Raw genomic sequence first — 23,543 nt, forward strand, 5'->3', positions numbered from 1 at the left:
ATCGAGGCCGGGTCCTCAACATGTGGCGACTATAGAAGGCGCCCAGGAGAACCCCCTGCTTTGACATTTCATTATATTTTTCATTATATTTCTCATCCCTTCGGTTGATGGCAGTTGGTGCCGTGACTGCTCAGGCGTGGCGACGCTTTGCACAGAGCACACCTCAGCTCGTGTCTCGCACACACACACACACACACACACACACACACCTTAATGCGTGTGCACACACAGTCACACAAACACTCATTAAATACATTGCTGCCTGCGTTGGTTAACCCCAGATTACCGCTTCCTGTTTACAAGTCGAAAGGTCACGGGGCAACAGGGGGGTTATGACAGCTATGACACCCCATTTTGATGTGCTGTTATCAAGTTAGCGGGATGCATCCTCGCCTGCACCCGGGCCATATTTGACTTGTTGGTAGGATAAACATGTTTCCATGCTATAAACAGCTTGGTTGTAATGTGGCTCTGTCTAAGCCAAATGTAAACGCTCTGTTTGCCCTCTTTGCACCCCTTTTTAATACGGCCAGGATTACCTTGCTGATAATATTCTAAGCTAGGTGTGTTTTTCTTTCTTGTCAAAAGCCGTCATGCTCTCCACACCACTGGACCCAGACAGGGCTGTAGGCTGGCCCATACAGGCCTTGTTTATTATGGGGGACATGCTCCTACCTTTGGGTCTGCTTGTCTTAAATCTTTTCGGCCTCCACCTGCTCACCATGAGGAGGACATGTGAAAGCTGTTTGTGTGAAAACTTGCTACTTGAGGGGAAAATGTGTTATTTTCCATGGCACTTATTAGGTATCATATTTGACAAAATTAAACAAGTTAATTAATTTCTTTAAAATATTTAAAGCGATGGTTTGGAGTGAAATGCACCCTAGGTAATTTCCACCATGACATCCAGCCAAACACCCCTTCGGAAGCATTTTTAGCGATGGTCAGCATTGGTCAAGATAGCCGCTATCAGCCGAATGGCTTAGTACTAGCGCTATGGTACATAGTGTATATCTCGTAAATTACCCCACTAATAATGCATGGAATGTTACCAAACTTCTGCAGTAGTACACATAGGGTCTGTACTCACAAAACGAGGCATTTGAAAGTTTGTAAGTACAAACTTATGTGTACTACTGCAGACGTTTGGTAACATTCCATGCATTATTAGTGGGGTAATTTACGAGATATACACTATGTACCATAGCGCTAGTACTAAGCCATTCGGCTGATAGCGGCTATCTTGACCAATGCTGACCATCACTAAAAATGCTTCCGAGGGGGTATTTGGCTGGATGTCTTGGTGGAAATGACCTAGGGTGCATTTCACTCCAAACCATCACTTTAAGGAGAAAACAGTCAACGATATTATTTGTTGTTGTATTGACAAAACATTTAATTTAGAACCTGTAACTTTGTATTTGGCTCCACAGCAGGTAACGTTGTATTTTCTCTTTCAAAGGAGCCAACCCCTGCCCCTGTTTCAAGTCCCCCTGCTGAGAAGGTGAGTACAAATGTGAAAAGTGTAAAGGCCTGTACACACCGGGGGCGGAACGAATAAACCACACAAAAATGCAAAATACTCGTGAATATTGTATGTCGAGGGCTTTTATTGTGAAAAGCAAGATTGAATTGGATCTCACATGAAATCTAAGAGCCCCCCCCCCTATAAAGAAATAATCCCAAAGTTTACATGTAATACTCGGTGTGTAAAGGCCTGTTTTTTGTCATCATACACAAAAAGAAGAATGTGTGATTATTACCAGAAGTGAACTGAACCCATCATTTGCGTTGTTTCATGACCTAACGCTTGTGCTCTGTCGTTATACACAGAAGGTGCTGTCTCGTCAGGAGGAGCTGAAGGAGAGAGCCAGACTCCTCCTGGAGCAGGCCCGCAGAGATGCTGCAATGAAGGCCGGCAACAAGAGCGTCCCCAACTCAGCCGCCACGGCACCAAATAGGGCCACAAGCGTCGCTGATGTAAGTCAAAGCGGTGTGTGTGTCCGTCTGTCACATCTTAAAATGACCACAAAATAGTTTCCCTGTGTTTTCTTTTTTTTTTTAAACCTGAGGCTCAGTTTGGGTCATCCCGTTTGACCTCCTCTGTGTGTAGTAAGTAAAGGCTGTCCTGAGTTCCAGTTGTCTGTCCCTGCCTCTGTGCTCTGTAGTGTTGCATCGCCTCAGTGTGCCGGAGCAAATAATAGAGTGACCACCAGCCTCTTCAACGCCCTCATGTCACTTCCACAGTTCTCTAGTCGCTGCTCACTACACTTGCAATATGCTGGAAAAGCCCGTCTCATCCACTGGCAGTCCACTTTGTTGAACACTTTATGAAAAGGACGGAAAAAATACTTTCTTATTAACTTCTGCTCAGACTCTCTTATGGACGGCTGAACGTCACAAACTCAGCATGTCAGTTTAGAAGAACTGAAGTAAGGACGGACTCCCTCTTCACTCTTCTAACATTTCTCTCTCTTTCACTTTTGGTCATCTTGACTTTGCACACATTTTCTGACATCCGGACCAAATTTGCTGTCCCTCAATTTCCCCCGAACACTGAGTAAATGTTGTACACAAACCGCTGTCAGCAAAAGTACATTCGTGGTAAAAGGGGGCTGGGAATCGCTGTTCCGAAGCAAACTAGACTAGAGAAGACGTGGGTGAAATTGCCAGCTCTGAACCGAGCACGCTCCACTGAACATAATATACTGGGAGGAAAGGGAGGACGGGGGTTGGGGGGGCACACTGATGGACCAGGAGTTACCCTGGGAAAGCACTGTTGTCAAATCCTCAGTGACGTCTCCAAATGTTTCAGAGGAGGGAGAGGGGGTCTTGTGAGAATTGTGACGACAACGGATTTGAGGGTAAAATGAAATAAATACCCTTTGGTAATGAAATATCTAAAAGGCAGCAGCCGCATGCCCCTGCATTTGCTGCCTGAATCCTTAAAGAGATATATGCCCTTGAATTAGATGGGTTTTATACACTTGGTGTGTGTGCGTGGTTGTGCACATGACCGTCTTGTCTGCGTGTAGGCATGCAAATGTGTGTGTTCGTGTCTGCGCACAGGCCACAGGAATAACCATTTCGGCATAATCTGAGAAAATAAATGAGGAACTTCCAAGGACTGGTGGCGTTAAACAGTCTTCAGAGAAAGAAAGCAAATTAAAAGAGCATTTCAAAGCTGTTGCCGTGCCGATATATTTCCTTAGCTACAAAAAAAAAAGGCTCCTCTTCTGTTCCTTGTTGTGCGGCAAGATGGCTGACTTCACTTAGATTAGCGCCTTAAAGTAGCCAGACCCAACGCGCCGCTCTTTCTCTCTCCCTCTCCTCCTGATTTCCTTACTCATTTCCAAGGACAATTGGTTAATAACCCCCTCCCACACACACACACACACACACACTCGCATGCATAAAGGAAGGAGGGAAAGGAGGAGGGGCGACAGGAAGATATTGAGTTGTTTACACTTTTTTTAATAGAAAACATTGATCAAAGGAATACGACTGGCCTCGAGGCCAATGTGCTGATAATTGTTAGTGATTCAGATTAGATTACTTGATGTCTTGTTTTGATTAGCGTGTGTGTGTGTGTGTGTGTGTGTGTCCATGTTATCAGCTGGAGAGGCCCGAGCCTTTCCCATTTAACTCTCCATCCGTCTAAGTAGGTGCTTTGCGGTTTAGCATGCATAAGGTATAATTTAATTCAATTAAAGCAGGCTTCATTCTTCCAGGGAAGTGGCTAATGTGGGGGCAACAGAATGATTTGGGCAGAGGGAGAGGAGGGGGCTACATTAGCTGTTTTTGGGGTGTAGCAATCAAAGTGCAAATGACAAATCAGGTTTTTTTTGTTGATGAACAAAATAATTGTTAGTTGCAAAATAACCTTGAGCAGCACTAATTCTCCCAACAGAATAAGAGTGTCTTTTGTATGATAGGTATGGTGGCTGGTGGGAAGGTGAATGAGATCGTCACATTTAACACAAAACTCTTCCAAAACTCTCCTGTACTGCTGTTTAAATTCTCTTTAAAGGCAGTACTTCATACATCTGTCACCGAATTGAACAATCCACCCTTTCTCCCATCATGCACCTGTGCTTGTTGTGATCAGAAACAGCTTCCTCACACCTTCTTCCACAACATATTGTAAACTCTCTGTTTATCCGTACCATACAAGAAATGTATTTCCTTCAAAACCTGACGAAAGCAGTTGTGTTTCAACCTTAAAACAATCAAAGGAAGGTGCAGCAAATACAGATTACAGAGGAGAAGTGTTATTTCATGTGTTTTTCACAGGAGTGACACCAGATCTCAGTGGCTTCAGTCTTTGCTTTATTGTAATATTGGTGATCTAAGTAGTGAGGCTTTTTTCTACTGTGCGGTCACTGTAGCTCACACTAAATGTGATACCGGTAAATCAAACACATATACATACCGGCGTATGACCACACTATATCGACAGCGGGTATGTACACTTTGTCGTGCATAAATACCAACACAAAAGCCTGTAGAGTGTCTGCCATGAATGTGACTGTAGCTGATTCCCAGCAACATGTTGGATACTTGTGTAGCCCTGTTCTCTTGACCTTTGCTCTCCCTCCTGCCATCCCTAATTGTAGCCCACAGTGACGGGTTCTTTCATCTAAGGTCACAGGTTCACTTCTCTCTCTTCCTCTCCCTCCCTGTCTTCTCACCCATTCTCTCTCACTCCCTCCCTCTTTTTCTCTCACTGTCTTGTTCTCGCTGCTCTTTGTGTTTAACTGCATCATCTCGTTCTCTCCATCGCATCTTGCTGTCTGTCCTACTTTCTCTTTGATGGATGACTAGTAGTTTGAGTCCACCTCCTCCTCCTCGTCATAGGTGGCCTTCACAACATCGGAGTAGTTACAGTGCAGATGATTGTAATGTTGTAATGCCATCACCAACTGCTCACACAGCATCCAGATGGGTAGTTAATAAGCTTCCTTAAAAGAATATATAGGGACTATATTCTCTCTTTATCCATATTGCAAATATCCCCAATTTTTGTTTGTCTTTCTTTTGCTCCTTGAGTCTTACCCACTGTTATTATATTAATGGAGAAGCACGTGTGTGTGTGTCTGTGTGTGTCTATTCGCTTCAGGTCTTCTCATCCATTAGCAGATGAGAACAGTAATTTCACACCGGCCTGGCCAGGCTAATTATCAGCATCCACACTAGGTCTGGGGAGAAGTGTATGTGTGTTTGTGTGCAAGCGTATGCTCCTGTGTGTGTTTCTCTGCAGAAATATGTGCACGCAATTATATAGCACCTGTGCACATTCTTTTGACCGTGTGTGTGTGTGTGTGTGTGTGTGTGTGTGTGTGTGTGTGTGTGTGTGTGTGTGTGTGTGTGTGTGTGTGTGTGTGTGTGTGTGTGTGTGTGTGTGTGTGTGTGTGTGTGAGAGAGAGGGTGGTATGCATCCGAGGGTGCACACAAATGCCTTGGTGTTTTCCAGGTAAGAGAGTTCCCCTGCTCACTGACTCGTTGTGATTCCTATAATTGGGTCCCGTTTGATTTTTGCCGACCAGCGCCACCTCCACCTCCCCCTCCTCCTCCTCCGTCGCCCCCCCGCTCCTCCTCTTTAGAAGTGGAGGGGACTCCTGGGTCTCTGCTGTTGTGACCTGTGGGTGTTGTCATCTACTCCCATCTGCTGTCCGTCGTCTGATCCTGACTTGACATTCTTGCGTTCATGTCCTCGTTTTCTCCTCTCACCCCTTTTACTTTCTATTATTTGTGTCACTGGCGGCCAAAACAAAGCCCTCTGGCTGAACCTCGACATTCTTAAAGGTTCACAAAAATGACAAGCGTTTGTGTCTGAGCTATTTTGAGTGTGATTTGTAACAAATATGTCACATGGGCAACAGGCTACTTGTTAACCTGTTTGTTGACCTTAATTGCTTAACACTGAAGTGGAACTGTGAACTTGTGGCACATTCCACTGTGAGAGCTTAGTGGCATGCTCTCAATGTTAGAACTACATTTCATTTTCATGATTCAAAAGCTGGCAACAAATACAGAACTCGTCTCTCCATAGACTTAAAATATGTGCATCTAATCTAACATTGGCTAATCTTACAGCTCCGGAATACTAAGAGTCTTATATTGCATATTTGTGTTTGGATTTAAAAAAAGCTTTAACCCATAATTGAAAAGGCCACAAGTGAAGGTGGAAATTAAGAAAAAGGCCTATTTTGAAAATGCAAATATAGCCTTTTGCACTTTCTGTTTTTGTCGACACTTTGTCCTTTATTCCTCCTCCTCCTCCTGTCCTTGTGTCCTCTCTGCTTTTCAACTTTCTCCCAGCAGTAATAGTTTTTCTCCAGGTCTCATTTTAATGTGGCTGCCGGTCCTTTCTTCTCCCAGCTTTTAGCCCTTTTTTCTCTTCCCTTCAACCCCCCTCCTGTTCTCCTGCTCTCTCTCTTCTTTTTGAAGAATCTGCCCCTAATGAAACTAAATAGTTTGGTGGGCAGTTTCTTTGGACTGTGTGTGTGTGTGTGTGTGTGTGTGTGTGTGTGTGTGTGTGTGTGTGTGTGTGTGTGTGTGTGTGTGTGTGTGTGTGTGTGTGTGTCAATTGGCTGGAGTGGAGATCAAAGGCAGTCTCTAAATTGTGTGTGTGTGAGTGTGTGTGTGTGTGTGTGTGTGTTAACGAGCAAGAGAAAGACAGCTCTCTCAATTGCATGACAAGACCTGATCAAGCCATCAGAGAGGAAAGTTGTAACACACACACACACACACACTCTCTCTCTCTCTCTCTCTCTCTCTCTCTCTCTCTCTCTTGCATACCTCTTCAGAACACATGTACCTCTTTTTCTCTTTTCTCTTTGTCAAGTTATCACATGCCTCGTGTTCACGTTTGACCAAGTGGAGTGTCAAATGGTTTTCACTTCCACCCTGTAGCCGTGGTGTGTGTGTGTATTTGCGTGTGCGCGTGTGTGTGTGTGTGCGCGTGTGTGCGCGTGTGTGTGTGTGTGTGTGTCTGTGTGTGTGTGTGTGCGTCTCTCTCTCCCTCCCTCTCTTTTTCGTTGTTTGGATAAAATATGAAAGATGAAGTCCTTAGACGGAAGGAATATTTGATGTTCATTGCATATGAAGTCCCAGTAATCCCATCACTTTGCTAAATGCCTAAATAATTTGTTTTGACTTGAATTGAAAGTACTCTAAAGTACTCAATCAGTGTGCGTGTGTGTGTGTGTGTGTGTGTGTGTGTGTGTGTGTGTGTGTGTGTGTGTGTGCGTGTGCGCGTGTGCGCACCTTTGAGAGATTTATACGTGTTTACAAGTGTGTGCAGGTGTTTCCACATACACTTGATAGCTACGACACTTCACCCTCTAAATGTGGGTTTGTTAATGTGAGCAAATTTGAATGTGTCAAACATCATATGAAGAAACAAAATAAGCACACTTAAATAAAAGGTATACAAAAATATATGTACAATAATATATATATATATATATATATATAGGCACATAACATAAGAATGCACATCATTTGATACTAATACATCCAACTATGAAGGACGATAAATAAGTAATTTTCTTCCTCCCGTTACATGTTATAGGTGCCTACTTCTATCTAATATATAATTAAAAACAATGATACCACACCTAACGGTCCCAAAACTTCACTCAGGAAATATCCCTGTTTTGTGTTTGTAAGAACAGTAGGAACATTCTGGATAAAAGAGACCCTCTTTGTGACCATAACATGCTGTAAGCTAATCAAGTTAAGTTTAGCTTCTCTTGTTTGCTCATTTTCTATCTCCTATTTAACTAATCAAATCATTTTCAATCCTAAATCCTGTTGCCACGCGCAACTACCAGGACTTGTTCCTTAGTTCCTGATTCAATGAAAAGTAGACAAACAATTTCCAAATAACACAGGGCTCCTTTTCAAGCAATAAACCGTCTGTATCAGTGAAATTGATACTTTTGGTTAGTTTTCTATTTAGCCTGCTTTGGTTTCACAGAGGACTAATAACAACAGACCCAATACAACAAATTAACTTGCTTTTGTGCACTGATGTACAGTAAGCTGGGATCTTGAGTTACTTTATAAATGTCAAACAAGCATCAGTGCATGGTCAAGTCAGTCCTTCCCCACTCATGTAATCCGTACCTGTGTCCATTTGAGTTTGAATAAAACAGTGAAAGTTCCCATGAATAAAAATGTACTCTAAATTAATCATTCTCTACTTCCAAGACGGACGGATCTGTCTTCCAAAGTAACTCTTGATTAAGAAAGGCTCTGCATGATTCTAGTTGTATTGACATTAGCCTACACTATATTGCCAAAAGTATTCGCTCACCTGCCTTGACTCACATATGAACTTAAGTGACATCCCATTCTTAATCCATAGGGTTTAATATGACGTCGGTCCACCCTTTGCAGCTAAAACAGCTTCAACTCTTCTGGAAGGCTTTCCACAAGGTTTAGGAGTGTGTTTATGGGACTTTTTGACCATTTTTGACCATTTTTGACCAAGGCCTGGCTCTCAGTCTCCACTCTAATTCATCCCAAAGGTGTTCTATCGGGTTGAGGTCAGGACTCTGTGCAGGCCAGTCAAGTTCATCCACACCATACTCTCTCCTCCATGTCTTCATGGACCTTGCTTTGTGCACTGGTGCACAGTCATGTTGGAACAGGAAGGGGCCATCCCCAAACTGTTCCACAAAGTTGGGAGCATGGAATTGTCCAACATCTCTTGGTCTGCTGAAGCATTCAGAGTTCCTTTCACTGGAACTAAGGGGCCAAGCCCAGCTCCTGAAGAACAACCATAATCCCCCTCCACCAAACTTTACACGTGGCACAATGCAGTCAGACAAGTACTGTTGTCCTGGCAACCGCCAAACCCAGACTCGTCCATCAGATTGCCAGATGGAGAAGCGTGATTGGTCACTCCAGAGAACGTCTCCACTGCATTAGAGTCCAGTGGTGGCATCCTATCACAGTACCACGCTGGAATTCACTGATCTCCTGAGAGCGACCTATTCTTTCACAGATGTTTTTAGAAACAGACGTCATGCCTAGGTACTTGCTTTTATACGCCTGTGGCCATGGAAGTGATTGGAACACCTGAATTCAATATTTGGATGGGAGAGTGAATACTTTTAGCAATATAGTGTATATTGCACCTGATTATCAGGACTGTCGGGTACTACTTTTTCAAAAGGGGCCGTACTTCTTTCAGTCGAGCCCCTCTGACAGCCGACGGCCCCGTTTTGCTTGTAAAGAATGTTGTGCAGTTACAGGTTACCTGTGTTTTTCTGTCACCTGCCGACACAAAGTTCAGCTCATGTTCTCCGTCTTTCTTTCTGCCTCTCCTTTTCTCTCTCCATGCTGTGTGTGTGTGTGTGTCTCTCACCAGTAATTATCCTGTCTGTTTAAAGGGCAACAGCTTCCCATCTTACTCGCTTGTCTGACGAGCTCCTCTGACTTGTGTTTTGTGTTAAGCAGTCTCGATGCTCCACTCTACCTGTTCTACCTGTCCTACATTACAAGTGCCCTTGTGAAGCGCACACACAGTGCTGAGGACGAATGTGATACGCAGTTACACAGACGTTACATGCAAATATATGTGCTCAGAAAATGTAATTTGATAGTGCATACACCCTTTTGTGACACGTGCAGAAACCTCCATATCAGAACCTCCATATCAGTTTTATTCTTACAGACAATATCCATTGTAAAATAACCCCTGTTGAAGTGTGATATTCTGTTCCTTTTTCATACAGGAGTGTAAAGATAATATTTATGGTTTATTTTTTATAGGGATAAGCATGGACCTATGTCACGCTTAATAGCACATTTATTTGGGCCTCTATTCAAACACACAGGATACCTAACAGGAAAACGCATACAAGACACCATATAATAAAAAATGCAATAAAACATCTTAATGAAAGCACCTACTTATGATCCCTCTTTTAAAAAAATTAAACTTAAGAGTAATCCCAGTCATTTAACACACACACAGTCACACGAACCAAAGCAACGTGACACTTCTGCCTGAAAATACACACACACACACACTTATATTTAAACCCTCACACACACATGCATGTATGCGCTGACACGCAGGTACACAGCCCGCACTTTCACACCACTTCCACACTGACATCTCACTGGTTTATATTGTACATCCGTATAACACACACACACACAGTCAGACCCCTATCATGGGCACGCACCCGTCGAATCATAATTAGGCCGTGTCCTGGTTCTTTGATAGCCATGTACAGTGGCTCTTCTTTAATTCTTTATCAAATGCATTGATCGCTGTGGGCCTCGCACGCCCATTGATCCGTGCACTCCGTCTGGAGCCAGCCGATAAGCCCCCCCCCCCACCCCCATCCCACCCCTGTTCTCTCTCTCTCTCTCTCTCTCTCTCTCTCTCTCTTGCTCTTTTTTTTCTAAAATTTGAGAAATAAGGGGTTTAGAAAGTTGTTTTTTTTAGTACATGTAATATGGTTATATTGTTAAATTAATTGCACAACCTTATTGTGTAATTAGAATTAAGACAGATTTTAATTTCAATTGGAAGCCTCTGTTGGGGTTTTCAGCTGAAGACTACATTTCCCATAAGCCCCTATGTTGCTGTTTCATCTCCTCCACCAGAAATCATCTTTCTTGGGTACACAGCAGAGGCTTTTTAAATTATGTTTTGCAATGATTACTGTAACAATAAGTTATAGTAACTAAATGATTATGCCATTTCATAATTATTGTTGTATATGTTCAAATCAACTGTTGGCGTATTTAAAATAGGAATAGAAGTGATGACCACAGCACCTAAATAGTGAGTGTAGTGTGATGGAAATGTGGTCAGCTACAACAGCTTCAAAGCAGTCATATGAAGTCTGATTCTGTAGCAACAGAGACGGTTTAAATGGTCAAATATATCTAAATATAGTGATATGTGTCTGTGCTAATACCCCGCTAACTAAAGCTACTTTGGAGTATTTCGCTCTCAATTATGTACTTTCCTGGTGTGGATTTAGAAAAGTCAATCTTGTTGGAATGTCTTTCTTTATTATATTAGTTGTGAATATTCAGAAGATAATAAGACACGTCAGTTTATTTATAGAGCACAATAAAAAAAAAACACATACATGAATGAGGTTCTGTACCTCATTACTGTGTGTTTGGTGTTGTGATAGGATGGCTTTAAATGAAGTTCTACTTCCTCCGTCTCTGGATCATCACTCTGGCATATGAAACAGTGTTTTTGAGTGTGATTACACAGCTATGTGATTGGTTGTGTGTGTGTGTGTGTGTGTGTGTGTGTGTGTGTGTGTGTGTGTGTGTGTGTGTGTGTGTGTGCCTGGACAAGATAGAGACCTAAAGCACCTCTTGACTGTGAATTAGCCTGTCATGACAAATGTCTGGAACTGCATGACTGGCTGCCAGACTGGCTGGCTATCTGGGAGGTTGGCAAACCCTTTTAGATAGTGATTGTGTGTGTGTGTGTGTGTGTGTGTGTGTGTGTGTGTGTGTGTGTGTGTGTGTGTGTGTGTGTGTGTGTGTGTGTGTGTGTGTGTGTGTGTGTGTGTGTGTGTGTGTGTGTGCGTGGCATCACTGTGTGCCCACGCCAGGTCTCTGTACATGACCACTGGTGCATGCCCTCCCTCCCTCTTTCTCCTCACCCAGAAAAGAGCAACCAAGGCGACAGCCTGCTCCCCCTGCTCAAAAAGAGCTTCCAGAGCGGAGAGGGGTCCTCACCCTGACGCCAGGCCCACAGAGGAGCCCTCTGTCTCAGCTTCGCAGTCAACCGTTTAGCCTCTCTTCCCCTGGAGGTTCCCAGCAGTCAATAGAAGACACAGTACACAATTGTTCTTGCTGTCGCCATTTAAAAGGGAACAGTCTCTTCTCCTCTTGAGTCTTCATTCTTGAAGCGGAGCTACCCACTGACCACCAGCTGACACGCTTTCTCTCCTCCTGGCTTTGATCATGTAACGACGTGGCTGGTTGGCTTTGTGGGTTCTGCTTCTTTTTTTTTCATTTTTTTTTTTTCAAAGTTGTATCCGAATTGCTTTTCCATCCGCTGGTTGTTAGTGTCCCATGCTGCCAAATCAAAGGTCTGCTTGTGTTTATTGTTAGATACAATATGTATCGCCACTTTCAAATATGGATATAGTGAGTGCGATCATCGCTTCGTTTTAGCGTTATGCCCACTAGATGGCATTTCATCACAACTTGATCAAAAAGTCTTCCCTATGAACCAAAAAACTTCTAACATATTATGATCCTACACAACAATGTTGGGATGTCACTGTTGGTAACCGACATCAAACCTTAACAAGTCAATGAGATTGAATTTTACCTAAACTGATGGATGGAAATGACTCCTTGCATTCATATTTTTTTTTCTTGGCTGTCTGGCTTTCTTTTGCTTGATAAAAAAACAACACATTTGTTCCACCTAGAGGTGTAACGATATAGATTCAACTAAATTGATCTGCTAAAATAAATAAATAGAATGAATCGTTTTGGCTTCACCAATAATCGATATAAATGCATTTAATCGGATGAATCGTGATTCTTACTTATGATAAATGTTTTAATACGTTTAAGACCCTGCCAGCATGTAGTCTATTGAATAATGTTAAACATAACTGAGCAATGTTTAATCACATTTTTGTATTCAGCATAAAATATTATGCAGGACTACTTTTTTCTAGAATAAATATGTTATTTTTCACCTTTCAGAAGAATACAAATAGTCTCACTCGCATTATTGCATGTTTATTTCATGGATATATAATTTTCGTTACAAGTTACTGAATCGAATCGTGGTTTACCGAATCGAATCGAATCGTTACAAAAATCGTCCTTGAATCGAATCGCCAACTACCGTATCGTTAATCGAATCGAATCGAAGCCAAAGATTCACACCCCTAGTTCCACCTCAAGTTGTCGTTTCAGTTCCTATAGCTATCTATACCTTTTGTGATACATCTATTCTAAAATATCACACTTGTTTACTGAACTGCAGAGAGATTTGATCCCAGATAATGTCACACATTGTCCTTTACACAAAAAAGCCTCTCCCCTCCTTCTTCTTCTCTTCTTCCAAGCACATTCTCATTTTTGTTGTAATCAGTGACTCTGTAGGAGACTGAGCTCGGCACAAGTCAGATGCATTTTCCTATATTGTTAATCCTAGCCTCTGGAGTCAATTTCCCATTTCCTGTCCCCAAAATGGCCGACAACAATAATGCAGTGCAATAATAATAATGATGCAGTGTATACACACACACACACACACACACACACACACAATATGACACTTTGACACTATAACTCCTATAAGCACTTGTTTCTTTTACAAAGTATCAATATTTAACATGGTACATGTCCACTATTGCACTAAATTTGGAACATGCAGATCTACATACTTCCCACTCCAGTCAAGTGGGAAGTAGATCAGTTGAACACTTTGAACAGACAGACAGACAGACAGAGGTCCCATGCGTTGTAATTATATAGTATATATATTATTGGTGTTAACATATCTAACTACCATCAGTGGAGCAGTGTGAAAATGATTTGAGTTTCCATGTATGTGACCTGGGAACATTATGTGAAAACAATGGAGAACCTAATACTGACCCCTGTGGAACACCACAAAATATCATTTTAATACAGTTTCTATTGAAAAATACAGTCAAGAAAAATGTTCTCTAAAATCTTAAATAGACTAGTAAGCTTACAAATAGGTAATTATTTGTCATTATAGCTAATTGTGACCAGTGGAAAACAGTAGAAAACTATAGGAGAGAAAGAGGTTTGAGTAGGTGGAGGAGTTTATTTGGGAGACAGTGGGTTTCCAGGTTAAATTGAGTTAAACAAATCAAGGTCAGGGTTAATCAAAAACAGGTACGGAGGTCTCGGGAGTCAATTTGTTTCTCTAAGTTGCATTTTCTGTTCAGGTTTCTTATGGCTGATCAGAGTGGGGTACTAATCTAGTCAAATTGAGTCAAACGCCTGCAAAAACAAGGTTGGATTTTCAACATTTTTCATGACATGAAGAGCCGTCTTTTCTTCTTTATAGTTCCTTGCTTTTTCCATCCTCACTTCCCTCTTTCTCACCATGTTCTCTATGCAGGTGTCTCCCTGCGTGTACAAATGCAATATGATAACCAGTAATGTACCTGATGGCCTTCTGGCTAGTTCGGACTAGTTTACAGATATGGATATAACTGCCGATTTAATTGTGTGTGTGTGTGTGTGTGTGTGTGTGTGTGTGTGTGTGTGTGTGTGTGTGTGTGTGTGTGTGTGTGTGTGTGTGTGTCTGTCACACACACACAGTTATGTATATACGTACACATATATGTATATATACATATGTATATATATATATATGTCCTTAAGGCCTCTATAAATATGCAGGGTTACGATACCAGGAGCCAAGCAATCCGCCCGCTTCGAATGGGCTCTCCACTATATATAAAGTCTTGGTATCATATTTTGGCCTGTTCATTGGATGTTAATGTCTTACAGCTAAGTTAAACAAAGGCTGTTTTATTTGCCCCCCAAAGGTCTGTCAGCCGCCTACAAATGAACCTGGTGCGCTGACAGTGTAAAGCATACTTCAGGTAATCAAGTTGTGATGCTTTGATACTTAAGGATACCAATTCCCATTTTCTTTCAAATAATAATTCCCTCCTTTGTTGCCTGGAATTGTGCTGAATGAAAGCAGAAAAAAAAGTTTTGCTATGCTTTGATACTCAATACTTTTCTGCAAGCAGTATGAACTGGCTCCCGTCCCCACTCTTTATCTCTCTATCTCTCTCTCTCTCTAAGGTGTGTTCCCTTCTCCCTGTGGGCATCCCCTTGGGCTCTCTCTCTCTCTCTCTCTCTCCAACACACACACACACAGTGCATTAGGGTTGCTGTCATTTACAATACAGACCCATTGTCCCAGCCTAACAATGGCTACAAACAAACAATTGACATGGAAATGGAGAGATGTAGCTCATTAGCGGGCGCTGCTTGTTTTGTTAATGGATAAATGGGCTGCTTCAATAGGCCAGCCCTAAAACCCCTGCCTCAATATGGAGAAGCCTGATTAACAGGAAACCACAGGGAGGGAGAACAGTGACAGGGAAATGCAGCTTGGCCCTCCCTTGGGCCATGTGTGGTTGTGTATGTTTGGTAAAGGGGAGGGGGGTGCAAGGTAGAGTTTTACAGTGTGGAGGTGTGTGTGCTTAAGTTGACGAGTGCAAGATGGAGCTTGTGTTAGTTTGTGTGCCTCTTAACTTCTGTTTTCATCCCAAAGGCTTAAACCACGCAGGCAGGATTCAAAACTGTCATTTTCCCCCCATTTTTGTCTCATCCAGAAGTGACTTCTCTTCGGCTGCCACAACCCCAGTCTGAAAAGTATCACGACTTACCAGCCTGAATACCTCATAACTTTACCGCATCTGCTTTTCAGAGCAGCTTTGAATTAATTATCATTGTTGCTTTTGATTTTGATTTTTTTTAACTCTGTTATGCGTCTTATTTGTCTGTAAAACATATTATGACAGTCTGATGAAAATGTCCTGGACATTTGTGTATTTATGCCTGGTTACAGTTTGTATGTGTATTGAGTCTGTGTTTAGTTTGGTTTGGTTGTCGTCAGTTAAGTGTTTGTTAGTTGAAATCCTCAAGGTTTCCTTGTTTGCTCTGTAAGTGTGTGTGTGTGTGTGTGTGTGTGTGTGTGTGTGTGTGTGTGTGTGTGTGTGTGTGTGTGTGTGTGTGTGGCCTCGGCTATCTGTAGGATCAGATTGGATCAGCCTGAAAATGGCATTTCTGCCATTACTCTGATGGTGACGGCTCAATACTGTATGTCTAGTGCCGAGCTGGTGTGTGTGTGTGTGTGTGTGTACACTATTAACACCATAATGCACTATGATGTGTACAACCATTTTAATAGCAAAACACCGTATTATGTATTTTGTTGGAGTTTGTGTGTCCGTGACGGTTCAGAGTCGGAGGTTAGTTGTAAGGGAATAATATGAAATGGTATAATCGTTGGGGATCTGGGCATATTTTCATCGATCGCTATCAGCTGATATGAAGCCCATCAAAATGTGATCCTGTCTTTACTGTCGCTGTGTTTTGTCACCTCAGCCTGCTAGTGTCGCAGCGCTGCTCTCCTTATAGGAATAAATGATTGCCGTTGTCTGGTGTGTGAGCCTTCTGACAGCCGCTGTCTGTACTTAGAGATTGTTTATGAGGTTAAAGGAGCTCCACTGTGTTTCTGTAGTTCCAACAGAATGTTACAACTTCTTCTTTAATATCATATCAATAATTTGCTACTGTAAATAAGCATTCCTGATTATGTAACACAAGATGAGGGATGCAATTCTTCTCTGGATGACGTAACATTTTCCTGTCCAAGAGAAACTGAAATTCTTGATTTCATGTTTTGTTTTATTATTACGTTGTGTTTGCAGGAGCGTGATGCAGAGCGGCGGAGACAGCTGAGGGAGCGAGCAAGGCAGCTGATAGCTGAGGCTCGATCCGGAGTCAAGATGTCTGACATGAGCCTGCTGGACGCGTGCAGCACTGAGAGAGGCAGGGGCAGCAAGGCGAGCCCTGCTGGAGGTCAGCACACCCCCAAACACCTAAAACTCACTACCTTCACACATGCTACGACTCGTACATTCCCATCATGCTCTCTAAAGGGGTTCTGACTAATCCTCAGAGAAAAACAAAACACCATTTGACAATGGCCATGGGTTTAAAATGCACCACCCTCATATTCAGAGCAGCAATTTACCCAGCGACTCCTCCCGCGTCTCATTCGCCCAGTAATTGTTAATCAACACAACACATTGTGAGGCAGAATTATGCTCAAAATACCAAACACTTCTAATAATGGCTTGCAGGGGCAGCAAATGCAGCCATGTGCATTTCCCACTGCTTTCCATTTCCTTGGAATTGGGGCTATTATGAAAATGACCATTATTAGGACTCTCTGGTCATTTGTTTCAGATTCCTCCACATTGCCCTCCTCTTTTGGTTGTTCTGTTCAGGTAGATCGGATGTGCTGCATGCAAATGATGTGAAGTGGCAACGGAGAAGGTGAATGCAACATCCGTCAAGTAATTGCGATCAAGGAAATGAAGCCAAGAGGCCTCTTGATATGAAGCGATAGAGAGACTGATGAAGATTGAGGCATGGCCTCTTGGTTGAGACAGGGAGATAGAGGGGGTCAACGAGTGAGGCAAGTCAGGATTTGTTTTTCATTATTGATTAGTCCTTTGATTATTTCCTCAATTAAGCGTTTGCCCCCCCAAAAAATGTCTGGTTTCATATATACTTGTTCACATTTTGAAGTATTCCATCTGAAAAGCTGAATGGAAACGGAAAACGTTTATAAAACTTCCTCAGTTACTCAACATGTTTTGTGTTCGCTTGAGGTGGTTTTTGAAAAAGTGGGGATATGGATAAGTTTTGACAAAGCGAACATTTAACTCACATGACTTGTGAGGGAACTTGTTTTATTTTGGTTTGCAACCTCTTCTTCTTCTAGTCTGCTCACTGGAGGATTACAACCTTGGGCAAACCAGTTGATGCAAACGCTGCTAAATTACATTTCTTTTGCAACATTTCAAAAGTTTGCTTAAAATTTGCTTGAAAAATTCAATGGGAACACGACTAATGTTACAGACCAAAATCCCCAAATTCTCTATTATGATACAGAAACTGAGAAAGGCAGAAAGTCCTCACAACTCAGAAACTGGAATTAGAGATGGTTTGCTTGAAAAATAACTCAAAGGATTAATCCATCATTGAAATAGTTGCCAATTATTATTTGGTGAATGAACTAATCGATAAATGAACGGATCGTTGGTGCTCTGGTGACAGGTTTACACACAGACAGGCAGGGAGGAGAATACCTCGATGAAAGAGAAGAAACGGTAGCCTGAGAGTGTCGGTGGGTTTCTGAGACGAGCAAACAAATGGGAAACTTCTGAAACAACCAGAAGTTAGATGAGCAACTTGTTAGGTAAAAGGACAGAAGAGAGACAGTGGGGCAGAGGGAGGGCAGCACTTGATTTATTTGCTCTTTCAGCTTTTCTGAATTGGGACTAATTGTTGATCTCATTAAAAATGGAGTTGGAGGAAAGAACGGAACAAGAGAGGAGGAGGAGGTGAGGAGAAGAGAGAAATGCTGTTGGCTGTGATACACAAGGCTTGCCGAGCAGAACGGCTAATCCTAGCCCCCACACTCTCTCTCCCTCCCTCCCTCCGCCTTCCTCCCTCTCTCCCCTCAACACCATTCACGGTCCTTTAATGCAGCCCGGGCTGCCCCCTCCAAGTGTCTGCCCGCAAAGAAACTTTCCAAACTCCATCACCATGGTCTCCCATTAATTAGGCCCCAGCCAGCCACGCAGGAACAGCGCTTGCAAGCACGCTTCGCATCGCAGCGAGCAAATTAGAAAAAAAAAAAAGACAGGAAATGCTGTTATTTTGATTCTCTCTCCTTCCCTCTTTGTTCTCGGCCTCTCTACCCACCAAGTAGTAAATAGCAGAGGAGGGAGCTTGCAATGTCGGACGCTGTTTACTGATTGTTTTGTTTTAATCCATGGTGGGTTATCCATGCAGCTAGAGCTGCTCAGGTCTCCATTTGAGTTTCTTCTAGCATTTTTTTTTCTTCTTTTGTTCCTAATGTGGAGACACTGTTGTTTCTATTGAGCCCCTCAGGAGACTTAATGGAATATGTGCTTTCATGTTTTTGTGTTTTTTTGTTTGCCCTAAAAGAAAGGCAGGCAACAGATCTCTGAATGGGGGGAATTAAACAAAGTTCTCGGTTTCACTTTGTGTGTCAGATATTTGTGTGCCCATGCACACCCATCGACCAAAATCCCTTTGTGTCTCTCAGGTAGAGTCTGCTGCCTTTTCATACCATGGATTTGGTTTATGTTTGATGTATTAGTTAGTTGCACACACTTAGATGCAACCATTCTGCACCATTAAGTCCACGTGCTTTAATGAGTGCACTAAATATTAGGAGGACAATCTGTTTGCCTAACGTACTTAAATGTTTAATGGGAGAAGACATGTTTATGGTGGATTATAAGATTAATACAAGGATTATTGAATTGGGTCAGTTAACATGTGCTCTTCCCACAGATTGCTGTTAACACAAACTAACCAAGATTTCCTTTCTGCACCCATTTAACGCCTGTCGTTTCACTTCTCCTCTCCCTTGTCTCCCTGACTCGCTCCCTGTCATATTTCCTTCCCTCCGCACCCACAGATGTTTTGGATGGCGTGAGACTTCCTCATGACAATGATGGCGTCGATGGTAGAAGGGGTGAGGAAGAGGGAAGGGCTGAGGAAGAGCAGCTCCACTTTGATGGTGGTGGTGGTGGTGATGATGATGATGCTGTTGCTGCCACATCTGCATCTGTGCTGGTTACTAACCCACTGCCACTGGAGGCCCCTCTTCCAGCCACCTCCAGCACCCACGTGCCTCTGGAGCTTACTAACCCCGGCTCTGAGCTAACTTCTCTGGGTAAAATCGCTGGCTGAGGCTGTGTGCTGCTGCATGCTTCACTGTCTTCTTTACCTTTTTTCTTCTTGACTCATCTCCCTAGCAGCTTTCATGTTCAGAGGTCAGTCAGGTCTCATACATACCAACCTCCACCCAGTAAGCAATTCAAGAGTTTACATTTGAAGGCAGACTTCCACAGAGAGGGACATATTCGTTTTTTCAAGATGTCGTCTGTCGTCATTCCGTCTAAAGCGTCACTGAAAAATAATCTTGAGAAAAGAGATTTATCCGTTCACTTATTAATTTTCTTTTTTCTCTCACTAACTTAAGTGCATGGCTCTGTTTACTTACCACTCTGACCCTTGCATCCTATTTGACCCGTACTCGTTGGTGCTTCAGGCAGGAGGAACAAACTAACAGCCTACATTGGTTGAGTGCTGCCGGGTTTTTTTTTTTTCTATTTTCCTTTCATTGGAAACTTCTTTAAGTAGTAATTAGTAAACTCTGAAAAGTGCTCCCCCGACAAAAATAAAATGATATCTTCAGGAAAGCATTCGCTCAAATCTTCAGAGGTAAACTAATTACTTTGTTTTGTATTTAATTTACTGTATTTGCTTCCTCAAATTCCTGCCGATGTGAGATAGGTGAGAGTACAGTGAAGGAGCAGAAGAAACGAACATGAAAACAGACAAATGCGTCCTCCAGCTTTGAAGTGCTCTATCTCTGTTTGTTTGTTTCTGTCACAGTGTGTGTGGTTGCCTTTTTTGTTCTTTGTCGCCGGTCATTTTCATGCAGTCTGAAAGAAACGGATGGTGGTGATTGTGATACCAAAGCTGATGCCACATTTCATCCTGTAGATGTTCAGTATTCGTCAACACTTTCCTGCAGCCCACCTCCTCCTGTTTGTCCTTCTCTGTGTGTGTGTGTGTGTGTGTGTGTGTGTGTGTGTGTGTGTGTGTGTGTGTGTGTGTGTGTGTGTAACAAAGTTCCAGAGTGTGTGTCTACGTCTGGCATCTGTATGCATGCATCATGGGATGTGTGTTTCTGTGTCACGGAGGGAGGTGACACATGAAACGGTCGCCTTCGGTTCTTTCATCTCCTTCAGTGCAGTGGTCTGGCCTGGCAGGGGAGCTATGGTTACCGCTCCCTGGAAAATATGGCTGCAAGCAGCTACTGGAAGGCAGAGAGAGACTGAGGGAGCAGAAAGAACAGAGCAAACAAATTAGGGATGGATGGAGGTAAAGGGAGGGAGGAGCTTAGCTTCGACACATGGGTGGAGTTTGAAAGTGAGTTGAAAGATAGTTTGGGAGAAAATTAATGTGGGGTTGCTATAAAGGAGAAGGTTATTTCAGCATTAATGTGTCCTAAAAACAACAAAAAATCTGATTTGTTCGTGGTACCTTTGCATTGTACTGCTGTATTTCAAATATATTTTCACCCATTTTTTTTTTTAAATCAATGGGAATAGTGTTATAATGTTATAAATGTTCTAAACTCTTGAAAAAGAGAGCACAGGTACAAAAAACATGGTGGGACTCTACAGGCAAAAACATCATTTTTCACACACTGAACGATTTACAGCTATTTTCCTTCAATAACATGTCGTCTTTCAGACTATAGTGGAAAGAACATATCTGAAATACACATTTAGGTGTTTATTTACTACTTTGTCCATTTGCATCTGTAGATGTGTCCTGTAGTGAAATGGTATGTCATTTAAAAATCCAGATCTTTAAAGGCAGTTTTCTATGAGCCAGAAATCTCCACTTCAGCAACACTTACATCCACCAAACGTCTATATATGAAGGTTATTGAGGGCTTATTGTAAAAACCTTTGACTCTTATATGTCAACAAAATCACACAAGATTTTTTAACCTGACTCATACAATGTTGAGATTTCTGTTCTGAAATCAAATCAAATAATAGGCCATTTGCATATTTAATCACTAAACTTGCGATATACAAATAATGCTCTTCATGTAAGTACAAAGTGGGAAGTTTCGTGGTGATTAGTTATAGCTTCTTTTTTTTTTTTTACACCCTATTCGCATCTCATGTCTCCTGTTAAAATGTTTTTAAAAAGTGAGACAGGCTTCTTTTTCCCTCAATCTTGCCCTTTGGTTACCGTGGTGATAGTGCCAGCAATGTACACTCAGTACCTGAGCATCTCTCTGCAGTACAAACAGGACTTAAGGCTGCCTAGTCTGTCCAGATCTCTATCTGTCTCACACAGCATACAGTTTACTTATCAATGACTTTGCCCGAGTGTGTGCGTGTGTGTGTGTGTGTGTGTCTGTGTCTGTGTCTGTGTCTGTGTGTGTGTGTGTGTGTGTGTGTGTGTGTGTGTGTGTGTGTGTGTCTGTGTCTGTGTGTGTGTGTGTCTGTGTTTATGTGTTTACATGAATGCAAACTAAGATGTCTCCCTTTTTCTCGTCTTTTTACACTTTGTGTGTAAAGTTTGTGTGTACTGTATGCGACATGCGTTGCTTTTGTTCTCTTTAGCTTTGTTTTACACTTGTTGTTTCATTGGGTTTTTGATGTATACATACACTGTTTGTACTCATGATGTGTTTCTGTCTCCAGGTCCAAACAGTAAGAATGTGGATCTGAAGCTGAAGAAGCTGGTGGAGGTCAGCCCTAGACGAGTCGCGTCCCCTTCATCCCCGTCCTCCACCTCCTCCTCATCCTCACCCACTGCCTCTTCCACCTCCCCAGTCAGCCCTGCAGAAGGAGTGGAGGTACACGCATATTCCAAACACATATCTTTGTTTCCTGTCTTTCTCTCCACCTCGCTTTCCTTTTATCTCTCTGTATTTTTCTGCCCCCCTCCCTTCGCTACACACCATCAAAGGGTCACTCCAATCAATTGGTCCGATTGACCCTGTTGTCAGTCAGCTGACCCGGTGTACACATCAGTCAGCTGGACCACTTCATGTAAGACCCCAGCTTATCCCTCTCGTGTCCATATGAGTCTGCCTAAAGCCCGGGAACATCATAACATAATACTCTACATTACATGTAGCCGTCCCCTTCTATTGACTATGACCTTTTCAGACTGTTGCTGTGTGTGCGTCGGTACACAAGGCTGCATGTGTCAGTCTTGTGATGTGAATATTGAGTCAACAGCAAGTAGTCGGGCAGTCTTAACATCTGTTTAATTGATTTTGAATGTCAAGTGGAATAAGGTGAGTGTGTGTGTGTGTGTGTGTGTGTGTGTGTGTGTGTGTGTGTGTGTGTGTTTGTCAGTACAAGTGAAACCCTCTGTGCTTATGGCGACGCAGGGTGTCTTTGATCATCGATTCACATAAACACCCTCATGTGTTCAAAGCCTAAAAGGCTTCGTCCTTTACAGCCAAAGGAGAGTGTGTGTGTGTGTGTGTGTGTGTGTGTGTGTGTGTGTGTGTGTGTGTTACCACTTGACCCTCAGAGAAGTAGAGTCACTGCTTGGTCGACACCTATCCAAAACACCTGACCCAACGGTCCGCATGTTCGATGTTCTGCCTGATATTTGGTTTTGAGAGTCTGAATGCGTGTGGGTGATACACTGCATTACATTTAACAGCTTATCATGAACTGATGAACACGCTGCGCATCCATCCCATCAGAACTTAAAAGAATCGCAAATAAATTCTTGACTTGCAACAGAATAGGCGTTCCTATACAAGACGCTACCCATGCGCTCCTACACAAGTCTGGGTGGATTGCCTGTGTTTTTTGACACAAACACCATCCCGACCTCCCGACGCAGACTTCCACTTACTAATTTGAAGCTAATTTAATGACGGCAAAAGTAACGTTATCCATGACAAAATAAATTTTCTTCAAAACGTTATGCAGATTTGTTTTGTGGGAGAGTAATTCTGAGGAGACCAGGCTGGTTCAAACAAAGTCCCTCCCCTGGAAGCAGCGAGGGTAGGGGTACTGTAAAGCTCACGCTGAAGCTGCAAGCCACCTTCACCCTGGACTTTTCCAGGCTGACCTTGACCCTGTGCAAGGAGGAAAGGCGCCCAGCGAGGACTAGCCAGTGCTGGGCAG

General features: G+C 42.7%; 1 protein-coding gene across 4 annotated transcripts in view; it reads left to right on the top strand.

Annotated features, from left to right (window-relative positions):
* Window positions 1-23,543, top strand: part of ehbp1 (EH domain binding protein 1) — a 150,782-nt gene that overhangs the window by 85,071 nt on the left and 42,168 nt on the right. For 2 of the 4 annotated variants that reach the window (XM_084021552.1, XM_084021553.1), the window contains 5 exons: window positions 1,463-1,504; window positions 1,834-1,980; window positions 16,458-16,608; window positions 19,271-19,528; window positions 22,092-22,246. In XM_084021552.1, coding sequence (XP_083877678.1) covers window positions 1,463-1,504; window positions 1,834-1,980; window positions 16,458-16,608; window positions 19,271-19,528; window positions 22,092-22,246 — 753 coding nt within the window. The remainder of the gene's footprint in view (window positions 1-1,462; window positions 1,505-1,833; window positions 1,981-16,457; window positions 16,609-19,270; window positions 19,529-22,091; window positions 22,247-23,543) is intronic. The other 2 variants (XM_084021554.1, XM_084021555.1) reach the window with 2 other exon arrangements.

The sequence above is a fragment of the Eutrigla gurnardus genome, assembly GCF_963514095.1.
Source record: "Eutrigla gurnardus genome assembly, chromosome: 11".
Taxonomy (NCBI): Eukaryota; Metazoa; Chordata; class Actinopteri; order Perciformes; family Triglidae; genus Eutrigla; species Eutrigla gurnardus.